General features: G+C 38.5%; 1 protein-coding gene across 1 annotated transcript in view; it reads right to left on the bottom strand.

The window, feature by feature from the left end:
• LOC139730975 (guanine nucleotide-binding protein G(q) subunit alpha) overlaps positions 1-23,100 on the bottom strand; it is a 70,105-nt gene extending 47,005 nt beyond the window's left edge. The window contains exon 1 of the mRNA XM_071641854.1: positions 22,684-23,100. Within this exon, the coding sequence (XP_071497955.1) occupies positions 22,684-22,801 (118 nt within the window). The 5' untranslated portion in view covers positions 22,802-23,100. The remainder of the gene's footprint in view (positions 1-22,683) is intronic.
• Positions 23,101-24,456: the final 1,356 nt, after the last annotated feature.

Below are 24,456 nucleotides of genomic sequence, written 5' to 3'. Positions count from 1 at the left end.
ATTGCGTGTCAGCACAGACCATTCTGGTATTATACATGCAAACATGCATAATGACTCAATATTTATTTGCCAGGGTTATGTTTAATATGGACAAATAATGCACTTGTCACAGGCAGATGACAACCTGTTTGTCCAGAGAGAGCCGAGTCCATCCTTCACAGGATGGAAACTGATTGCATACCAGAGACCATAAATAAGCAGTGTGGTTTTTGCCCTGGTCTGGGTAAAGAGTCACTTGCATTTCGAACAGTCTAAAATACCAGATTTCGGATCACACTTATTATCAATTCACTAATACTTCCCGCAGATTTGGACAGAGAAATAGGGACTAACAAAGATCACTTAGCCTTGAATGTTGGCTAATGAATCTGGCTTTGGATAATCACCCCCCCCCCCCCAAAAAAAAAAAAAAAAAAAAAATTCACTTCTATGTTAAATTCACATGGAGGGAAAAAACTGGCATGAGTGCGTGTATCTGCTGAAAGCATAACGTACCTTCATTTACATGTACGTTTCAGACAAATTGAATTTTGTAGGCTTAAATTATCAACGTGGTCCCATATTATCCAAATGTTTGTAATGCTTTGTAACTTCTGGAGTCTGAATGACAAAGAACAAATGGGCCATTCTATCGAGCGAACATTCAAGAGTAAGGCGCACCTGGTAAAGTAGGGACTGCGAGCGACGGAGAGCGACACTCAGCGACGGGGACATATTGCGAGAACAATGAAGTGCGTCGCAGTATGTTTTCACTCCGTCGCTAAGCGTCGGTCAAAGCAGTACGCGCCATCATTTTGATGATACCGCGACGCTTGCCGACGCTTGCTGACACTTGCCGACACCCTCGAAAGAAGTTGTTGATTTTTTTCTATGTTGCGTGACCTCCGCTCACGCAAGTGTTCGTTTTAATAGCGCCGACGTTTCGGGACATGGCGCTTGAGATGTAGCGAGATTTCTGAATGGTCACGGCCAGTGCTCAAATTGAATAGCGAGCGACGTGTCCAGACGCGCCTCTCCAGATTACAAATGATGTTCGTGATAGCCCGACGATGAGCGACGTGTCCCGACGCTTTCCTTTGTCTCAACATTGGTTATGAGTTGATTTGCGTTTCGTTTGGCTACTGTAAAAGTGGTTTCTTTCGCGTACAGAAACTTTCGCGGTTTCCATCGGTGCCGACTTTTTCGCGTGTGTTTAAATTCGCGGTCGGTAATGACGGCGTTGTAACAACCCACGAGTTCAAAACGTAATTATGGGGTGTGATCTCACTGAACGGGGAACACTTTGAAAGTAGCGATCGAAGAGGGTTTATGAAAACACATGTAGGTCTACACTTAAACGCGAATGTATGCCTTAATTAGGCAGCTCCATACATGTAAAATTTTGCATGCATGAGGTGAGATCTTTTTTTATCTGTCAAGTGACTCAAGAACTAAATACAGTGTATTACGAAGTCGTCCTATTTCTCCCGTAGGAAAAAGTCAGAATGTTTGCCTTTACTTTTGGAAATGAACAGCGGCAACAATCGGCTCCGCAAGATGCTAAAATTAATGTCAGGTGTTTCATTTTAATTTTGGAAATGAATAATGGTAATTTCGTATGATACTAAAATAAATGTCGGATGTTTGTTTATACTTTTGGAAATGAATAACGGTAAGATTCAGCTCCATACGGTGCTAAAATTGATGTCAGATATTTGATTTTGCGATCGGAAATGCATAAGGATAACATTTTGCTCCGGAAGATGCTGAAATAAATGTCGAATGTTTGCTTTGACTTTCGGAAATGATTAACAATAATATTCAACTCCGTACGATGATAATAAATAAACGCCGCATGTTTGCTTTTACTTTCGAAAGTAAATAGCAACATTTGGCTCCAGAAGATGCTAAAATGACTATCAAATGATTGCTTTTACGTTCGGAAGCGAATAGCAGTAATATTCTGCTCCATACGATGCTAAAATAATTGTCGGATGTCTGCTTTTTAAATTTCGAAATGAATAACAGTAACATTGATTCATTAAAATTGATGTTTGATGTTTGCTTTGACGTTCGGAAATGAATAACAATTATATTCAACTCCGTATACGATGATAAAATAACTGTCTGATGTTTACTTTTATGTTTGAAAGTAAATAGCAATAACATTCAGCTCCGGAAGATGCTATAAATGCTGGATGTTTAATTTAACGTTCGAAAGTAAATTAGCGATAACATTCAGCTCTGGAAGATGCTAAAGTAAATGTTGAATGATCCCTTTGACGTTTGGAAATGAATACCAATAATATTCAACGCCGTGTGATGGTGAAATAAATGCCGGATGTTTGCTTTAATGTTCGAAAACAAATATCAATAACATTCAGCTCCGGAAGATGCTAAAATAAATGTCGAATGATCCCTTTGACGTTCGGAAATGAATAACAATAATATTCAATTCCGTACTATAATCAAATGAATGTCGGATGTTTGCTTATACTTTCGAAAGTAAATAGCAATGACATTCGGCTCCGGAAGATGCTGAAATAAATGTCAGATGATTGCTTTTACGTTCGGAAGTGAATAGAAGTAACATTCTGCTCCATACGATGCTAAAATAAATGTTGGATATTTGCTTTTACATCTCGAAATGAATAACAGTAACATTCAGCTGCGTTTGATGGGAAAGTAAATGTCTGATATCTGCCTTGACGTTAAAAATGAACAACAGTAGGCCCTACTTTTCGGCTCCGTACGATGCTAAAATAATATTGTCAGATGATTCATTTCACTTTCGGAAGTGGACAGCAGCATATAACATTCGGCTCCGTATGATAAATAAATGTCGGATGTTTGCTTTTAAATTTGGAAATGAATATCAGTAATATTCTGCTCCGTACGATGCTAAAACAGTAAGAGATTGTTGCTTTTACATTAATTTTGGAAATGACTAACTGTATCAATCGGCTCAGTTAGATGCTGAAATAGATAGCGGATGTTTGCTTTCACGTTCGGAAATGAATAAGGATAACATTCAGCTCCCTAAGATGCTAAAATGAATGTCGGTAGTTTGCTTTTACATTTGAAAATGATTAACGGTAACATTCGGCTCCGTAAGGTGCTAAAATACTAGTAAATGTTGCATGATTGCTCTTACAATCGGAAATGAATAACGATAACTTTCGGCTCTTTATTGTGCTAAAACGTTAATGTCGGATGTTTTTAAAATGTCTGCAAATGCTCCCACTTTCTCATTTCAAACGTAAGATTTGACCACCTAAATAGGCATCAACTTTTAAGTAACTAACAGTGTGTGGGATTATTCCGAAGGTGCCTTAGTCTGAACACTCTTAATCCGGCACGAAATTTTATTTATTTATTTATTATGTATTTATTTATTTATCTATCTATTTGTTTATTTACTCATTTATCTTTTGAGTTTAACAACGATTTAATATCGACCCCCGTTTCGTTTTCGAGTCGACGATTCTTCAAAAAACGATTTCCCCCCCCCCCCCCCCCTTGTTCGTCAATTTGGGATTTACGAGCCTTCGGAATGACTGTAACTACGTTTATTTTTTTTTTTCAGTCGATTAGGGGATGGGGGGGGGGGTGATTCAGAAAATAAATATAGAAGGGAGTGAAAATCTTGAGGCAAGAAATACAAGTAAGTGAAATTCTCAGTTTGATATCGTTCATTTTTTTTTTGCGTGATGTGTGTATTCTGGAAAGGGGGAAGGGTAATTCAGAAAAGAAATATATAGACGGCATCAGGGAAAAATTTGAGGCAAGAAATCAGTTTCTCAGTTTGACATTGTTAATTTCTTTGCGTGGTGGTTATTATTCCAAAAAGAGTCAGGTATGATGATACCGGATAGGTGTATATACTTATATTCCGATGGTTCGTTCTTCCGTATCCGAAAAACGCAAATTCCATGTTTGTTACTATAGTAATCTGAAAGTGTAGTAGGGTTTGTTAATCCGAACATTTTGTGACATTCCGAAGGTTCGTTAATCTGAAAATGGGAAATACGGTTCGTTAATCTGAAAACGAATAATGTGGTCAAAAATTTGTTTTGTTTTCGGATTAACAGCATTTAGAAAACCAAACCTTCCTTCGTTTTTGAATTGACGAATCTTCAAAACAGCAACACAGTTTTGTTGTTGCTTTTATTTTTTTTTCGAATAACGAGACTTCGGAAATTGCAAACTTTCAAAGTAACGAACAGTTACGATTTTTTGTTAATCATTAAAGCGAGTAGTGGAGGATAATTCAGAAAAGAAATATAGACGGGAGGAATAATCTTTGATTGATGATGATGTTGGTCATGTTTCTGAATGTTTATAGAAAAAGGCTGAGTGATCTGAGTGATGGTGATGATAAGTTATACTAATGCGAGTGTAAGACAGCTTGCAGAACATACTTCTTTCCCTTCCGGCCCATGAATGGTGCAAAAAAAAAAAAAAAAAATACATACACCTCACAACAAAAAGAACCACGTGCTAGCAACCTTCGTAAAGTTAAATCTAGAAGTTCATTACCAGCAAAGGGGAAAAACACAACAGTAACTGAAGCAAAGAGATTGTGTAGGCACTCTCTGGCATTTACGAGAAACTTGACACCCCACCCTTCTCCCCTCCTTGTGGAAAATTTCCACAAAACCAGGTGCCAGACCCAAGGTGCCAGACGAAAGAATGCGCGCACTGGAATAAACCGCGTGTAAATAGCCTGGAAATATCGATCGAAGAACTAGCTCATGAGTTGTCATCGCAAAGATCATGATTCTAATTATAGCCTTTCTTTTGACCGTTAGTAGAAATATCGAACAGTTTATTATTGTGTACTTAATTGAGTATTTTAAATGTTTACTGAACTACAAATTGTACAGGAAGGGATTGGTTACTCACAGAAATATACGAAAGGCCTCGTATGCCCACACAAATTCACTACGAGTATGTGATGCAGCCACTACCGGGTTAGACAGCAAAATCCTGACAATTTCACGCTCAAAACTACGTATTACTTTGGAAAATTTGAAGGAACTTCACCTACGAACTGTGAAGTTATTTGGCTATCAACATTCGTTCGTTTTTGTTTTTTGTTTTGTTTTTGTTTTTTCCTCGTTTAAAAGACATAATTTCTTCGTATGGAACGTAAACTGTTTAGCGAACATCGTTATGGCAGACTTTGTGATATCAGTCAGGGGGAAAGAAACTGGAATAGTTAAGATGTATAGAATCCAATAAATAACATGAAAAAGCCTGTAAATAACACATGACTATGTTTTATAGTAAACAATAACTGGATATACCCAAAACATTTTGCATTGAAAGAAAGATATTATTCAGAGGGGTGAAGGTTCAGATGCGAGTTTCTTCACTTTGCCTCCCTCTACAAATTAAATTTGTTAAGATCGCAACTGCTGATCTGTAAATCAACAAACATGTACATCTGAACTTACTCGTTGCCCTATTGTGATGTGGAGCGAGTTTTACCTTGCATTTTAAAAGGCGAGTTTTCTTTCTGTTAAATCATCCTCAGTAACTGATCTCTGCAATATTAATGTACGAGTAGGCCCTTTAGCTTCTTACTTAGTCTAAACACGATTTCAGTCGATTTTGCTATTAACAGTTCAAGTTTTTGCGTTTGTAAACGGCATTCACTGGTGCTTGCTTGTTTGCTTGCTTGGTACATTTCTGTCATGCGGCTGGCAGTTCGTGACTTATATTTTCCACCTCTCGTTTACGGTCAGCAACGATTTGATAAACAAATTCATAGGGTTCATCAACAAGATGGTGCACATAACGTGATACAATGCGTATTCAGCACATTGGCGTGGTGGCGTAGAAAATTAATGAACAAGCACTAATCTGTCTTTTTTTTACGCATCGCACTGTGTCTTGCAAGGAAGGTGTCTCAGTCACCCCCTACACCACAGACTTTCAAGTACAGTGTACAGAGTAACTATGATCAGAGACAATTACGGCTTGCCGATTTCAAAACAGAATGTCCACGCCACGCCTCGTGCGAACAAAAGACGGATTAGGAGGCAACTCATTCACTAACTACCCAGCCCTTGTCGCTGCATAGAATTGCACTGCGTCTGGTCAGGCTTACTAGCAATTCCCTCAGAAGAAGGTGACGGGCACTCTCCGCAGAACTCTAAAGAAGTTCTGTGGCACTCTCTCGTTTCGGGACAATTATTTTGTGATTGAAAAAAAAGAAGATTTTTGGGAATGAACTGGATGATAACACATTTGCTCCTGCGATAATTGTTCTTGCATGTATTTTGTGCATGTGAAAAAGCGTTCGAACTTTGTTTCCAGTGTCCCGTGGAAACTCGATTAGGCATAGGAGATCCTGATGTAACAAAATAATACCCGATATAACAAACTAATTTCTCCGGTCCCAACGAATTCATTTTCTGTTTTGTATTGTTTATTGTGTACTGATAAAGATTACAAAGAACAAAATATGTCTGTCTCAAGATCTCGTCATAGCGAGTTGCCACGTGTTGACTTTGTATAATTTTCGCGTGGTGTTCGCTGCTGCAAACTTCGGCGAGGGCCTTTACTCATTGTTTTATTTCCTCTGTTTCTCATACCTCGTTTGGTACGATTTCTTTTGTTTAATGTCACTTTATTCGTTCCCTTTGTTTCGAAGTACCGGTATGTAAAAATTCTTTCAGGTGTCTCTCTGGTTACAGCTCGTTATTCCGAAGGCTCTTTATTCCTAAGATTTGTTATTCCGAAGGTTCATTGTTCCGAATTTCAGATTCGGATTAACCAATCTTCGGAGTAACGAACCTTCGGAATAACGCCACAAACTTTCGGATTAACGAACCTTTTTCATTTTCGGATTAACGAACCTCTAGGTATAGGGAATTTGCGTGTCTGCGTCTGATTAACGACCCTTCGGAATAACGAACCTTCGGAATAGCGAACCTTCGGAATAACGAACAGCACCCGTCTCGGTTACTGCACATGTATTTTCGTAACGGCAATTTCTCCAATTTGCTGTAGTACTGCATATTTCGAAGGAAGTTCGATCCCAGCCTCTTCGGTGTGCTGTGTGATATTTTGTACTGTTTGTGTTGTTGTCTGAGAGGTTGTTGGTACTTTGTGATTAGTTTGCTTAAGTGTTATCTCGAGTGATGATGGTGGTCGTGTTCCTAATTTTGATACGAAAAGGGCCAAGCGATGGTAATGATATTACTGATGCTGGTGTAAAAGACAGCTTGTTGAGCTACGTGTCCTCCGTCTGATTTCATTTCTCCCTCTTTCACTCTTCTTCTCTTCCCATGAATGATGGGAAAAATACATACACCTCACCTTCGTTAAGTTAAAACTAAATGTTCATTACCAGCAAAGGAAAAAAAAAATAAGGGGAAAAACACGAACGGATTGTATGCGGTCGAACCTTATTTAATTTTCGAATGCACGAACCTTCGAAATAACGAAACTTCGAAATAACGCCACAAAATGTTCCGATTAACAGACCCTTTTTCATTTTCGGATTAACGAACCTCTAGGCATAGGGAATTTGTGTTTCGGCATGTTACGACACCGAGATAACAGTCCATGTGAGCACCTCTCCAAGTTTACAGCCAAGGGACTTTGAAAGCTGTCGTGCGTGTCTGTGGGTGTTAAGGTAAGTTAGTAATCGACGCTGAAAATTATCGAAGAGTCCGTCGACGTTCAATCGACGAGGGAATTGCAAACCCAACGGCTGCTTATAAGGTACCACCAAGATAGGAAAGAATGAATTTTATGAAAACCAAAACAAACGAATGAACACGAGTGTGAGCGCTGGTACCAAGGTATGTTGTGATACACATCGATAATAACATTTTATTGGTGATGCAGTTATGTTCCCTATCTATATACATTACTTTTTTGTCTTAATACTAGATGAATGATGATACTGTTGATTCGTGAATGGACAAAGAAAAATAAATCGTGATGAATGAACAGTCACTGATGCCAACATGTGAATGTCCAGACCCCCTTCTTTGATGAACATTTTAAACCTTTTCGTATTTAATCAGTGTGTATATAAAGACGAAATTTAGACGAAAAGTTTAATGACATAGGTTTAATACAGAATTTAAAACTGCTGTCATGAATGTGACAGCTTTGTAGAGCAGATCTATATCAGCAAGATGATGTTCTCTCTTTGAAAACAATGGTTTTACCAAGAATTACAAACAACGCACCAACGCGCGCTGGAAGATTAAATACTACGTTAGTATGCTTCATGATGATGACTACAATCGGCCTCGTATCTATACTTGCCACTAAATACAACTGTACTTAGTGGGTGCTGTTCGTTATTCATTATAAAGTAAAGAATGGCATTATAAAGTACAAGTGTATAAAGAAATTCGGCATTTTATATCCTTAACTTTTCCACAGCTGCGTGCAGTCACCAGCTGTCCGAAATACTTCCACAATCCCCTTTTCCGTTTCTCTGTCCAGCGTGCAGGCACTCTCTTTATTTCTTTCTTTCCCTTCTTCCCTTAAATGTGTGTGTGTGTGTGTGTTTGTTTTTTTTTTTTTTTGCTAAGGGTATTCCTTTCAATCGTATCCCCCTCAGTTTAGTCATGCCATGTTGTTGTGTCTCTGTTCTTTGTTTCATTTTGTCTTATTTCTGTATTATGTACATGTACTTGTACTTACAACAAGTATTTTTGAAGATATTTTAGAGTGGTCCACAATCTACAAGCAATGCTTTTTAGTGGACCCCTCAGTTCTCATTTTTTTATCCTTCAAACATAACTTTGTAATTCCAGTATGTGTGCATATCTTTGCAAGTTTGTTGATTACCATTGATTGTTATACTTTGTAATGTATATAATTATGCTTATGATTGAATTTGAGATTTACTTTGTGTTATGTTTTGTGGAATGAAAGAAAAAAATGAAAATGAGAATGAAATGAATCAAATCAAATCAATTCAAAATTCAGAAGGTTCGTTATTCCGAAGGTTCGTTGATCCGAAATACGCAAATTCCCTATATCTAGACGTTCGTTAATCCGAACATTTGTGGCGTTATTCCGGAGATTCGTTAATCCGAAAATGAAATTCGGGAATAACGAACCTTCGGAATAACGAGCTATAACCTACTTAGTAGCACGTAAGGGACTATCACAATTTGCTGAAGGTCTCAAAGAACGCATTTAAGAGAAGAAAACGAATCACGTTTTACTTCCAAATCCGTAGTATTTAGAGTAACTTTACGCTTCATTAAGACATTGTAAGATAATGATTAATCTTCTCTTCTTTGTTTGCCAGTACAGTTTAGCGCTTTCTATTCATTAAAAAACAGCAGTCGCCATATCAGAGAGGGACTCCTCGGGACGCATGATGACGCAGTTAAGCAGAAAGCAAAATAAAATGTGATGTGTGTATGCTGTGGCGACGGACATCCAGTCGCTGGTAATCCAGAATGCGTCCGGCATGCAGGCATTCTCTACTTCATTCCCGGTCCACGCATTCTGCCTGCACTGAGAATGTCCTATTGTTACTCCCCTCAGCCTTGTGAATAGAGGCATTCCGTCGTATTCCGAGAATGGGGATTATAAAATCCTCTATTCAAGGCGTCCGGAATGCGTCCGAGAATGCAGACGCGTTATACTGAAACCATTCATTCACGAAGAATGATAGCGGCCTCGTGCACCTCTACTATTGTCTTTGACCTTCAAAAGAACTACACGCCGCCCTGTTGCGTTGTGAGAAAGAAAAGTCGCGCCATTATACACGTTGTGTTTCAGTGTGAAAAAAAAAAAATGAGTGAAAGTGTCTCTGGAAACTGATTTCTAACACAGAGATTTTGTTTTTATTCGATTTTCTGTATTGGTATGTTGGTTAATTTGTTTTTTTACGATATAATACTCGTCGCCTAAAATTGCGTTTCGTACCGCAGTTCGATACATTCGTATTTTTTCTTGCCAGATTGAGACGCCAACCCTGTTGCTAGGAGGTACCTACCAGGTATACCGTCAGGTCTCGATACTAGCGGTGGCCCGGGGCCATCAAAAAACGCACGTCGGGCACCAGAATTTCATATACAAACTGTATGAAGATTTTGGTGGACCGATCGGGCCACCAAGAAAAGTCGGATGTTTGCCTTTATACTTTTGGAAATGAACAGCGCTAACAATCGACTCCATAAGATGCTAAAATAAATGTCGGATATTTTGTTTTTATTTTCGAGAAATGAATAACGGTAATATTCGACTTTATGATACTAAAATTAATATCGGGTGTTTGCTTATACTTCTGGAAATGACTACAGTAAGATTTAGCTTCCTAAGGTGCTAAAATTTATGTCAGATATCTGATTTTGCGTTCGGAAATGAATAAAGATAACATTCGGCTCTGGTAGATGCTGAAATAAATGTCGCATGTTTGCTTTTACGTTCGAAAGTAAATAGCAATAACAGTCAGCTCCGGAAGATGCTAAAATAAATGTCGAATGATCCCTTTGACGTTCGGAAATGAATAACAATAAAATTCAACTCCGTACGACGATGAAATAAATATCTGATGTTTGCTTTTATGTTCGAATCTGTAGCAATAACATTTACCGCCGAAAGATGCTAAAATAGATGTCGGATATTTGTTTTTAATTTTGGGATATAAATAACGGTAATATTTGACTTTGTATGATACTAAAATAAATGTCGGATGTTTTCTTATACTTTTTGGAAATGAATCACAGTAAGATTCAGCTCCGTACGGTGCTAAAATTAATGTCGAGTATTTGGTTTTGCGTTGGGAAATGAATAAGGGTATCATTCGGCTGTGGAAGATGCTAAAATAAATATCGCACGTTTGCTTTGACGTTGGGAAATGAATAATAATGATATTCCACTCCGGACGATGGTAAAATAAATGCCGGATGTTTGCTTTTATGTTCGAAAGTAAATAGCAATAACATTCGGCCCCGGAAGATGCTAAAATAAATGTGGAATATTTCCTTTAACTTTCGGAAATTAATAACGATAATATTCAACTCCGTACGACGATAAAATAAATGTCACATGTTTGCTTTTACGTTCGAAAGTAAATAGCAATAACATGCAGCTCCGGAACATGCTAGAATACATGTCGAATAATTTTCCTATCTGTAATTTGCCCGTTTGCTTCATGGTTGTGAGGGTAGCTCGTTAGCCACGCTGGTCTGTAATTTCATAACAGCCCTGTCGCTTTAAAAACGCTTTGTAATACATTATAGGTCCTGCAGTATAAGATCAGTAACTTGTAATCATTCGTAGTGACGTAGAATGCGTTTGTATTGTAGCATCAGCACTGATTTTCATATTATTATTCATATCAGTTCAATTCTGTTTGATCCAAATCCGGTTAATTTCACATGATCGGCATTTGAGGACAATTTATGGAACTGTGCAAAAGTATAGGAGACAACATGCTTAGCGGACGATTCCTCCTTTTGATTCCCCTCTCCCTGTCTCATTCCCTCTCAGCTCACTTTGATCTTTCCTCTCCCCAGCCCACCCGACAAAGAAGAAGTTCGGTACAATACAAAAACAAAAACTAAACTAAACTAAAACTAAACAAACAAAGGAACATGTGCTAGCTGAATAAATGGGAATGATACCTATGCCCCAGCCAGGCCAAGCTTGTGGAAAATTCCATGAAAGCAGAGTGGATCAATCAATAAGTTAGTGTTGCCTGCCAGCAAAGGAATGCGCGTATGCATTCCTTCACACCCCACCCTTGTTGTAAACCACGTGTAGATATCAATTAGACAGTCTGGCCTGGGAGTGGGAGTGAGCCAGGGACATGTCTCTAGCACTAGTCTTGAGTAAAAGCCCCTTTTGAGTTCCTGTAAACGTCATATGATACTGTTTTGTCTTTCTTTTCGCCTAAAAAAAAGCATATAGCGAACAGACCTCACCTCCCTGATATCATAAATGTTCACGTAGCCATGCAAAAGGATTGATTTATTCCTTCTCGGCGAAAACTGAATTAAATGTCCTTTGATAGAAAATTCGAAATCTAGCATGCCTGTATAAAGACTACCTTGGTACCTTCGCAATACCAGGCCAGCTAGAGATCCAGCCACATGTTCGATCGTTGAGAGCTAGCGAAGGAAGCAAAACGGTGAGCTATTAGCGTCATGTACGTATACAAAATGCACCTCATTGGTGAAAGCGTGGGGCTGATGGAATGCATGCTAGAAGACAAAGGTTGTGAACCCTGGTAAATTAATCCTGTTGGTAGTGTTACCGTTAGGTTTTAACAGACAATAGAGAGATTAGACAAAGTCACCCTTATTGTTGATGCATTCTCAGTTTCATTCCGGAATGCCCGGCTTATTTCTAGGCCCTGTTAAGCTGAGCATTCCCAGGCGACGGCCGGAATGGGTATAGAATGGGCGCATTCTCGAGTGCATGCCACTGAGATAAAAGGTACAAAGTGTATTCCGAACGCATTCTGGAATACCAACGAGTGGATGTCCGTCGTGCCTTAAAATGACAGTAACAAAAGTTGTTGGGACCAGGGCTCGCTGGCCCTGTGAGAGATTTGACTTGCAACTGCAAATAAGTAATACAGTTTTGCCTGAAACTGTGCGTTGAATTAGAAACAAACGCAAATTGGCATTGGATTCGTCAAGGTTGCGTTCGATATTTTCCCTACGAAATCGAGCGTCCGCTTAGCAATGAACTTGCTTGTCGCTCTCGGGCGGGAACTTGCATGTGTTGATGCTTTACCTCTCACAACTACTGAAATTTCCCAAGCTCAGTGCTTAGATTATGTGCACTATACCACACGCTATATTATAACACAATACTTAATGCGTATCGGGGATTTTCGGAACGATATCGGGAGTTGTAGCGAACGAGTAGCGCGAAACAGTAAATTCGCGATTTTTGTAAGCATCGGGCAGCAATTCTACCTTCATACTTAATGCCGAATTTGGTTCGAAACTGCACTGCTGAGGAGCTGAATCATGTCAGACTTCATTTCTGTAACCTAGAAAATCAGTAAGTGTAATTTTCAGGTCAAAACAGTGCGTAGCCCCAAACCCTGTTCTATTGCTGATGGCTTCTCCGCTTCGTCTGCTAGTAATATGTAGCACTTTCTATTCCATTTGATTAGCGAAGGTTGCGTTCGATATTTGCCTATACGGAATCACGCTTCCTTTTAGCAATGAACTTCCTTGCGTTTAAATGAAAATTTACGTACGGTGCGGGGACTTGCATTTGATGTTTTAGCTCTCACAAGTCACAGCTGTGCTTCATAAAATTTCATCTCAAGCCCAGGGCGCAGATTGTGTGCCCAAGTATACTCGGACGCTGCACTACGTACACGCACGCGTATCGGAGATTCGTATGAGTAGCGAGCGAGTAGCGCGAATTAAATGGTAAACTCGCGATTTTTTAAAGCATCAAGCAATATTATATTTATGGCATTTCCTCCTTAATACTAATTGCCGAATTTGGTTCGCAGTTGCATTGCTGAGGAGTTGAATCATGTCACAATTCATTTCTGTAACCTAAAATACATTAATTATTTTGCACATGTATCAGTAAGTGTAATTTTCATGTCAAAACAGTGCGTGGCCCCAAATCCTGGATTGCCGATGGCTTCTCCGCTTAGCACTAGTAGTAGCACTTTAGTTTTCTATTCATTACGAAACAATAGTCGCCATTCAACGAGGGACGCCTCGAGACGCATCAGGACGCATCGGTAGGGTAGAGGGAAGGAGCTTATTTCGCGAACGCAGCGAGACGGCCACCAGGTAAGCTCCTTTTCGTACATGCAACGGTCCACTTGTGAGGGCTCGTCTTTTACAAGTATACTTGGGAGTTAGCCGACGCTTTGCGACGCTCGGCGGCGCCCGCCGACACGCAGTCTAAACTAGTGACTGTACGCCGTCGCTAACCGTCGCTGGGTGTCCTTTGACGTCGGAAATTGAAAGAAATTTGCAGAAGCGTCGCACCGCGTCGCTCGCCGTCCCTAGTTTACCAGGTGCGCCTAAATGAAGTCACTCTCTGATGAAATAAGACTTTTGATACCAATATTGCAATAGGCGATTCAAAATTCAAAATGTTTGCTGTAAGAAATAAAAATGCAATTAAAAAAAAGAATATTTCACATGCTTCACATTAGAGTGTGTTTTGTGTGTGTGCGGGTGTTTGTGTGTGTGTGTGTGTGTGTGTGTGTGTGTGTGTGATTTTCTTTTTAATCATCTGTGTTTTTGTGGGAGGATTTTGCCCCAACAATCTGCAGACTTTGGTTGCATGCTAGTATATCTCATTTGCATCATATCATTAGATCAGGTCATATTAGAATGTTAATGCATTCATGATTTCTGTCCATTCCTCCTTGATAAGGAGCTTTATGCTCTTGCCTTGTATCTGCTACTTTATCTTTCTATGAATATAATGTTAAAAAATTTTATCAATGTGTGAATAATCATCTCGCAATGCTAACATACATTGTTTTTAATCTTCCTATAGTAATGTATACATCTGTATATTAAATCTAGAGTCAATTGGTAGGGCAGGAAAAAAACAACAACTCTGGTTCAGTGAATTTGAGAGATTGTAAGAGGACAATTTTTAAGATGTGTTTTAAAGGGAATCATCTCCTTAATTCATACATTTCTGTAACATATTACTATTCATTTTTTATGTACATGTAGCATAATCAAGCAGTTGTTGTATTGGGGACAAAGGAAATTTAGGGTACCAATATATTTGATAATATTCAGTGGAAAAACTATTAAATATCAGAGCAAATCAATTTACAACCTTCATGCATAACAGTACACATCGTAAGTTTTAGAATGACTGATACAATGTACATAATTTCAGCTATTGTAATAATGCATCTGCAAGTACTGTAGATATAGTGAAGTACACATTTCTCTTGTAATGTGTATGCAATGTTTATATAAAACATGGCGCCTCCAAAAGTCATTTATTCACGGATGAAGCCTGCAGGAAATGCATGCGCAATCTATACCAATTCTAAATGACAACGTACAGGAGTGTCACAAAGCTTTCAGGGTCGCTGCTCAGAAGGCATTCAAGGGTGTTAAACTGTTATATTCAGTCGCACCCAAGACTCTGTACATCTGAACAAAGTTGGAATGCAGTAATTCAGATACATTGTACTACTACTCTGGAACACAATAGTCAATGCATATCAGAGTTACATTGTACAGATCTTTAACAATGTCCCAGCGATACAAGGAAATTGGCAAATCTTTAGTGCCTCCATGTACCCACAATCAGAGGAATGGCACCTCAATTGAAAAATGCAGGTGCAGTTACAATGTAGCTTTTGAGGAAGATTTGCAATGTAGTTTTTAACTCTAATATTTTTATCTTTTTTTTTGTCATGGAGGGAGGGCTCTCCATAAGTTCCACTATCAGTACATTGTACCTTACAGCAAGTACACTGTATACTGTAACAAGAGGGAGGTCCCACTTAAATGGTGGCTGGTATACACCTCTGCAAATCAACCTACATGAAATCCATTATTCCTAAATTGACCCATAAAAACTTATACCAATCATCATTATCCATGGCAACGGGTACATTCATGCTATCATAACCAGAGACAAAACAATGATGAATCTAAGTGCATTAAAGGGACTGTACAGTACTGGTTGAGATAGGGATTCATGTTTTGAACATTCCTAAGTGAGATAATGAAAAGCCTCTTATGAAATATGAAAGAGCACGTAATTTAAAGAAGGATTCAACGTTTACTTGATGAAAATTGGTTTTCAAATGGCCGAGACATCCAAAATAGTGCTAATAATAAAAGGCGACACGCCCCAACTTTATTAGTATCTCTTTGTTTCACCTTGTTTTTGGATATCTCAGCCATTTCAAAACCGATTTTCATCGAATAAACTTTTGATACCCCTTAGAACTGCTCTCTCTTTGACATCTCATAGAGTGGTTTCTGAATATCTCACAAAACGTTAAAAGCTAAATCTTCACCTCAACCAGAACTGTACACACCCTTTAATTGATATTTGAGTAGAAGTTAATGGCACTGCAAGCACAACGCAACCCTATTGCATAGTCCCACTATGTATGTCCCACTAACGATCACGATCTGCAAAAGTTTTGGCCGCACAATCGGCAGAATCTACACTGTATCTGGGATTGGCTGGAAAATAGGAAGTTCTGGTAGGGAAATGAAATCCCTTGTGATTATTGCTCTTGATTCGTTTTTTTAGGCATGAATGGGGGCAATGGAAATGTTTCAGCCACAGTTTGTCCAATTATGCGGATTGTGGTTCTAATCATGCAGTGAACATCATAACACATAAAATGTTGTGTTGAACTTTGTTGCACTTCAGTGGTGTTCACGCTAAAATCATTCCGGATGATCAGATGAGCACTACCATAACGAAATTCCTTTAAATCTTTGAAGAAACACAAAAGATGCAAGGAGTGATCTTGTGATGGAAAGTTTACAGCTGTATATCCGCAGATGCATCACCCTGTGGGCACCTTGAAAGTGGCCATTTCAGTCAAGTTACTGACAATGCCTTTACCGTTTTTATCATTTTGAGTGCATACTATGGCCATGGGTAAAATGCACCTTTCTCTAATTTGTAAGACAGACTTGACTCCCTGTCTCTGAGGATGTGTATACATGTATTTATATACAACTGTCATTATGGACCATGACATACATGTATACAATGTATATACAGTGCAGAAATATCATTCGGAAAATATTCTCAGACTGAAGACTGTTGGTATTTCATGCACAATGCTTATGTGTGTGTGCAACATGTGAAGCAGTCACACATTATTTAGGCCTACCCGTTATGATGAAGAGGGCTAATGGTAGGTCTTCAAATATCTGTTGAATTTGTACATGTATTGTAATATTGGCAGTTAGCTCATTGGAATGTGCAATGACCTGTGCCCTACTAGTATTGCATTCCTGAATATAAATTTGCTGTGTAACAGAATTTCCCAGTGTATGTACACTGTACTGGTCCCATTGCTGATAACACATGCATGTTGAACAAAGAAGTATTTTAGATACTTAAACAATGACTATTTCAGGGTGTTGTATACAGTACACCTGTACAACAGCTCTCAGTAGTCAATTATCCAAGCAGATTAAATACTCACAAATAGTTAGGCCTATTCTATTACTGTAAAAGTGGATATTTTCGCGTGACTAATTTTTCGCGCTTGGCCGGGTCGGAAGAGTTTCGCATGTTTTTAATTCCGCAGAATCATGACATCACACACAGGCACATATGGCAAGCAAAAATATTCGCGTGCTTTTATTTTCGCGCTAGTTTCTGGTTGCGCGAAATGCGCGAAAATTTGAACACCACGAAAATTTCCACTTTTACAGTATTTGGTAATCTAATGTTGAGCTCAAAAGCACCTGCACCTGTACAGTACCCTTGACAAAAGACATTGACATAAGCTGTACACATGGAAAGAATTCCATTTTCCTTGGATGGCAGTGAATTTTGACATACTGTACATGTATATTAAAAAAAAAAATGCACATGCATTGCAGGTTTCAACAGCTAGAAATTTTGATAGTGCAAACGTAACAAATGTTTTTATAACACTAATTAACACCAACAGCGTGTGTCTCATCCGAGGATTACCTATGACCTATATTTCTTCCTAATTTATCTTTATATCCTAGAATTGGCCTAAATTTCAAGCATTTTCAATTTGCACTTTGTAAATCATTAAATAATCATAAGGCTTGACCATAACCAGAACTCTACCAAACACACTATCCAAATGGAATTAACCAGTTTGGAAGTAAAATCAACAACAACAAAAAAGACTTTCAGTGTACGAATACCCGGGGTATTATGTTTGCTATATTTGTAGAATATACTCGAGACATGCCCTCGGCAAAAGATCAGAATTGTTTGTCTTTCCGATTTTCATTTATTGGGGTTTAAATGTAATTTTCAACGAAGAGTATACAAAAACAAAACAACTTGAAGAGACTAGTAGTCGATCACCCGATTCTTTCAATCGAACGATGCTGGTATCAATACTTTATTTCAAAATATGTCTTGAATGATGCTTGCGCGCGATCAGCTAACCAATCAACATGGAATCTGCATATTATTTCCTGCATACGGATATACTTCTAGTAGCTAAAACGTACACAAATCAGTACCAGCGCTTATGGAGCAGAACTTAAACATGTGGAGCACAAGAGCCAAATTGTTATAGAGATATGATCTGATTTATCGAAATATGCATACTTTCAAGGGCCATCGCAGGTGAATTATGGCTGTTGTTTGTGTATTCTAGCTGTACAAAAATTTGATTTCAAGGGTATTCCTTGGTACACTTTAAAACAATGAGACCACAATATTTTCAGAAATAAAGCAGTAAAGTTCAAGTGCAGCCTGTACACCAAAAGACCAAATCATGATCTGTCCAACCCAGTGAATTGCCCACTTAACCAACACACGTAATCATGTATGGGGCCATGCAATATGCCAATGAGCAACTCAATATTATACAGTGAATCAATCTTACTGACTTTCTTTTTTTCTTTTTCTTTTTTAGTCATTATCTACTACTCGCTCTTGTCACCACAAGCAGCAGTGCCAATTCTGGGGAGATTAAACAATGTCTCACACACATAGTACAGCATGAACAAGTAACTTTGCATTGCCACTCATAACTGCAGCAATTGCAAATCAATAATCTGCCCTGCATGCATAACATCATACAAAGCTGGTGCTGTCTCATGCGATACTTGGCAATTGAACAGCAGGTTGTACAATTGTACAGCATGTACGGATGATAACACAAACGATCCCATTCTTTTTCATACAAGTTTTATTTGTAACCAAGTTTGATACATCAACATTTCACACACACACACTCAATTATTCTTCACATTTGTAGTACACGTACAGGAAAAAAAAAATGCTCATTGCTTTTCTTTCAACCATTTTCACATGTTAGAACTTTCTCCTGGGATGCCTTTGTGACTGCTCCACACCAAATATACAATGTACCTCTTCTACTGGCATCACACTCTTCACGGATGTGACAAACTGACGGTCACTCTTGCATTATATCAAGGGTGTAAGTTCACCCTCACTGACCCAAATCAGAGCAATTAAATCAGAAGCTTGGATGTACAGCATACATGGCTCTTATTTACAAAAGAGAGAGAGAAAAAAAAAAGAAATATTTATGAGATTTATTCCACAGCCCCAACCATAGCAACAAGTGTTGGAGTCACTGTGCTATTAGAAAAACAATCACCACATAGAACCTCCCATCATTATACATGTAACTCAAGAGATCATACCATTATGCATGTTATTAGACTTAAAATGATGCATCTTTGTATTCATCCAATTGGTTCATATTACAGAGTGCTCATCTGATTCCATGCAGAGATGGCCTTTATGAATGAGGAAATTTCATCTAATTTCAACTCAAAAATTTACAGTAAGCCTCCTTTCCAACCCTGTCTAAACATTTTGCTAAATGAAGGAAAGAATGGTAATGGAATAGCTTTATGCAATAAGCCAAGTGCACAATACACCACTAACAAAATTACATATTTAGCCTGTATCTGTTAATAAATTTCCCTCCCATCATGCACCATGCATTTATAAGGATTAAACACTGTACCATAAGGCAATACAGAGTGGGGTTTAACATGAGGTAACAAATCATGCCAAGTTTACTTTTGACATTTTAAGTGCGCATACGTACTTTGTGTAGTAACAAAAAAGGGGACAACACTGTCATAATACACTGGCCATTCTATAGACCAATTTAGTTTGGGTACTGTCTTTTAAAGGTAATTTCTAACTGGGGGCTTCAAGTATCCCTAATAAAAGATAATTTATGCACTGACATAGCAAAACACCTGGCTCATTGCATAATCCATTGAAAGTGCTTTTCTTTTTCTTTGGAAACCCCCCCCCCCCCCCCCCAAGTTATGGCTGCCATAAGTTACAGTGCTCTGAAGTCGGATTCATCTATTACACATACATCCACTCTTGCCAGGAAGGGTAACACTCTAATTTCTCAGAGACTTTGATGATCTTTATAATGCATTATAGATATGGAAATAGGCCTATATTAAATATGAAGGCTTCTCTTGTATGTAGTATGCTTCAGACACTTCATAATGAAAACACAAGAAACAGACATTTCATTGCATGTTTATTTTGCTTTGTGTGCATCAAAAAAAAAAAAAAAAAAAAGAGATAGAAAGAGAACACCAGTGGAATTTACAGTAGTTTAACAGTAGGGCATTTCATTTCAGAGAAAATGGAACTACCTTCATCACAGTGATAATCTGCAAGCTGATTATTCAATCACATTGGTTCCAGCTAATTATACTGTTGCAGAAGCCAAAAGTTTATCTTGGTGGCCTTCAAAAATTCAAATTACATTATTGGAGTGATATTCTATTATCACCTGTACACATCTACAGTGTAGGTCTGTCTCTACAGTGTTTGACAGGTAAGAGCACATTTTAATTTGTTTTCCCCTTCCTGTTTGTATTAAATGACTTCCTTCAAATCGTAATCGATTGCATGAGGAGCTAAAAGTCAATGTTTGCGAGTATTAAATGAACATATTGATATTAATGTCAAATCATACAATACATTATGAAAACTTTTCCCCAATTTTGGACACAAGCCTTCCAAGCAACAACGTGCACGTTCAGGTCACCGGGTCACGTTGTTTACTCATCTCACGCTTGAACGGAGATAGCAAAGAGACGAGGCATTTCCATTATCAAAATAGGGGTTCGCTGCATTGCATGGGGGCATTTCATGAAGCATATTTTTCTGACACACTGTTACAAGCTACAGAAATCCTTGCATCTGATTGCCTGAGAGAAAAATAGTCTGACAGCTTTGTCGGACAAAAATGTTTCCTGAAATGCCCCAGGATTACATACACAGGCACAGCTCGAGTACGGAAGCAGGGACTTCCCACCTCCCTGATGGAAGCCAGCCTACGTACTGTAATTAACCATACGCAACTTTGTACATGTGGGACTCATTGCACTGAAACGATCGTTTATTTTTTGGCTGCCTTAAGGACCTCATTCACTACCTCATTTTCTGGCTATGTAGACATTTTTTTCATGAAATTATGTACGCTTTCACCAATCTTAAAGCATACTTGATCATTTTAACCACCTTTATGGCCATTGTAATAAGTTTTTTTCGGACAAAACAGGAGGATTCCTCTTCAAAATACCTTGGGAAAGATGACCATTGTCACATTTGGTCTTCTCGCGTGGGAAATGAGACAATGGACTGTACGTACATAACACGTACATCCGGTCATCTCCCTTTGCGATGAATAGTATCGCCCATTACGTCATCGCTAGGTTTTCTACTTTTGAGACAGTTTTTCCAATTGATCAGTAGTTTTAGCCTAAGAAAGCAGCAGAGTTAGATAACCAATAGCAATGAGTTTTATATAGTCATGTAGATTACAGCCCGCTCTATCCAAAACACTTCGCCCCAAGTTGATACGATATATGGTTCTGATTTGATCGATGTTGAAAACCAGCGAGTACGTACGAATTCGTGGAAATTTCTTCATTTTCCATAGACTTTTTACAAAAAGTGAACGTGCTTAGCCAAATTAAAACTTGAAAAGCAGCGAAGATAAATACTCTCTGGAAAAAATCTTTACATGAAAAGAAAGAAAATTTTGTCTTCTTTTCGAATCGCTTCGCCCCCTTCCGTGCCCTCAACAAGAAATATGACATATTTCAACATATCGCACCAGTATACGTTTTTTGATGCGAGAAATTACACGTTATAGATAATCCGCGCATGTGCCCACCGCTCGCGCACTCCTTATGTCCACGAAGTTTCACAATGCAAGATGAAAAGTAGAATACACTGTCATTATTCTGACAAAGAGGCTAGCAATGTGTAAACCAGTGCAAATCACTCCTCCAATTCATGTCAACTTCACTTTTACAAATTACTGTCCCGGCAGCGATACAATTTACAAAACCTGCAGACCATACCTATACTCATAGTTATACCTTTGGCTTTGGCAACTGAATCACAATTGTAAGATGTCTACACAATGTAAGCCAACATGTGTGGCTTCAGAGTTTATTAGCGTTTCCATTGTTTTCCTGGTGTGATTGCCAATTTGGCTATCAACATGTTGAATCTGACATTACATGATAGTTTGCAGCACCATTAACTGCACTGTGTACTGCAGTATTGCAAACTCGCCCCCCCCCCACACACACAACACTCACAGTCACAGATTGATATATTCAGATGGCACTGCACTGCCCACCCATGTACAGAGAGATAAGGGGGTTTTTTTAAGAAAATGGAGACAGTTGTTTTCCAGGACGTGTACTTCCTTTGAATTTCTGGCAAAATTAATCTCTAAGTCTAAGACGATTTGGAAAAACAGACTGGTCACGTATAACACAGCCATGGTAATCATGTCATCAGTGACAGTGTACACATGGTATGATGATGCAGTTCCATGCATGCACTGCACTGGCTGTGTATGTGAGGCGTGTGGTGAATAGGTCGCGCTACATTCACTGTGTGCCAATGGTGGCCCATGGTGACTGTAGTTTAGCAATGATATGTGGATTACAAAATAACACCGAGCCGTATTTCGAAGATATTAGGTCAATACATATGGTTCTAACATTATATACTCACCAAGCAACAGTAACTTGAGCTCTCTTCGTGCATCTCGTTTGTCTTTTCGTAGCTGTTTCTCTATTTCTTGGTTGATTCTCTTCTGTTCTTTAGCTTCTTCGCTCAAACAACAAGCCATGATGGCTGTGTAATGTGTGCAAGTCTATGTGGTGTGTATGCAGCACAGTACACAGCGCCTATGCAAAGCTATGCTATCAAGCTTAGAACTGAAAATGAACGTCACCAAGTACGCAATTATGGCGGTTATCTGAGAGGTTAGCCATCCACCAAATTGTCCAATTCTTGTTAAAATTATCCCGTAGAGTACGAAGAAGGCAGGGGTGTCCGGTCGAGGGCCCCCTAAGCGTAATGTAGCACCCTGAATGACCCGGTAATTCCCTTTACAAATCCGCTGCCAGAAAGCAAAAGGTACCTACAACGTTGGGTGTGGTGATAAGAAACATAGATTCCCCTCTGGAAATAGAGCTTATTAACATGATTTCATTCACATCCCGCATATCAGCCTCGCAAATGCCTCATTTATGTTAACAATTATATTATTAATGGGTTTTCTTTGCATTTTTTGTGTTTAGTATGCAACAATACGTTGTATTTACCGAAAAATGTAATGTAATCAGGTGGAGAGGATCATTGATGTAACAGCCAAAATAGGATTGAAAAGAAGTATTATGGGATGGCCAATTCCTTCAACGCTAGTACGATCTTTCTACGGGCATGCGCTATGCTGGAGTCGTTGAGATTTTCCCATTCATTTTCTTTTGAAACGAAATAAAAAGAGATTCTTTCCTTTTATCGTAGAAATAATTTTCATCAGAAATTATCGGCCTGCCATGACAACCCATAGACAGTCTTTTATCTTGCAAAAATACACAAATATTACCTTGTCGAGGTGTCTTTTGAACTTTGAATTTGACACCGTTTGATACCAGTTGTACTAGTATGATATGCTTATCAACAGCGATTAAAATAGTCATGTAGGCCTACTGAATATACGACACAAAACATTGAATTGTACAATATTTCTACTTGGACAAAAACAATAAAAGACGTAGCATACAACTCTATCTATGGTTTTATACCTTCATGTCATTATTTAACAGGGTAATTGTCGGCGTCAGGGATGATGATATTAATCATGCCTAATCAGTGAACCTTGTAGTTTTTGCGTTATTTTTTTCACATCAGACCTCAATAGAAATTATACTGAGTACATTCATGGCTTTTGGGTCCAGAAAAAAAAAATTTGATGACAATACGATCAAACGAAAAACACTGAAAACTATCCTGGAAAAAGCATGAAACGAGAGATGAGACGACTGCCTGTAATGTATGAGAAACGTTAGGTGTTTTGCCATTTATTCTCAAGTTCCATACGCTCTCTTGTCGATGAGTCTGACACCCCCCCCCCCCCCCCCGAAAAAAAAAGTGGTAAAATTATATATATATATTTTTGCATCCCTGAACAGTGTTGCCATTTCCAAAAAAAAAAATGTTAGAAAGTACTTAAACAACTTTACTTGTTACAGTTCTAAAAGAAAAAAAATACAGGCCCCTATGCATTTTGAAAAAATTGTTCACGCGAATTTAGCCTTCTTTGCGTTCTATATACTCCCAGTACTCGAGTCCCTTCACAACTCATCAATAATTTGTTAGTTTAACGTAAATGAAATAACCTTTCTTATTTTGTTCAATCAAAATTTGGGAGCAAGTCAATTGAAACTCTAATCATCAGCTCATTTGATTTGCGATTGTGGATATAGCAATGTCTATATA

Source organism: Diadema antillarum, unplaced genomic scaffold, assembly GCF_040938485.1.
Source record: "Diadema antillarum isolate AM-2024a unplaced genomic scaffold, OU_Dant_1.0 seq00000345_RagTag, whole genome shotgun sequence".
Taxonomy (NCBI): Eukaryota; Metazoa; Echinodermata; class Echinoidea; order Diadematoida; family Diadematidae; genus Diadema; species Diadema antillarum.
Note: the sequence above shows the minus strand (reverse complement) of the source record. Positions and strands in the feature narration are given on the sequence as shown.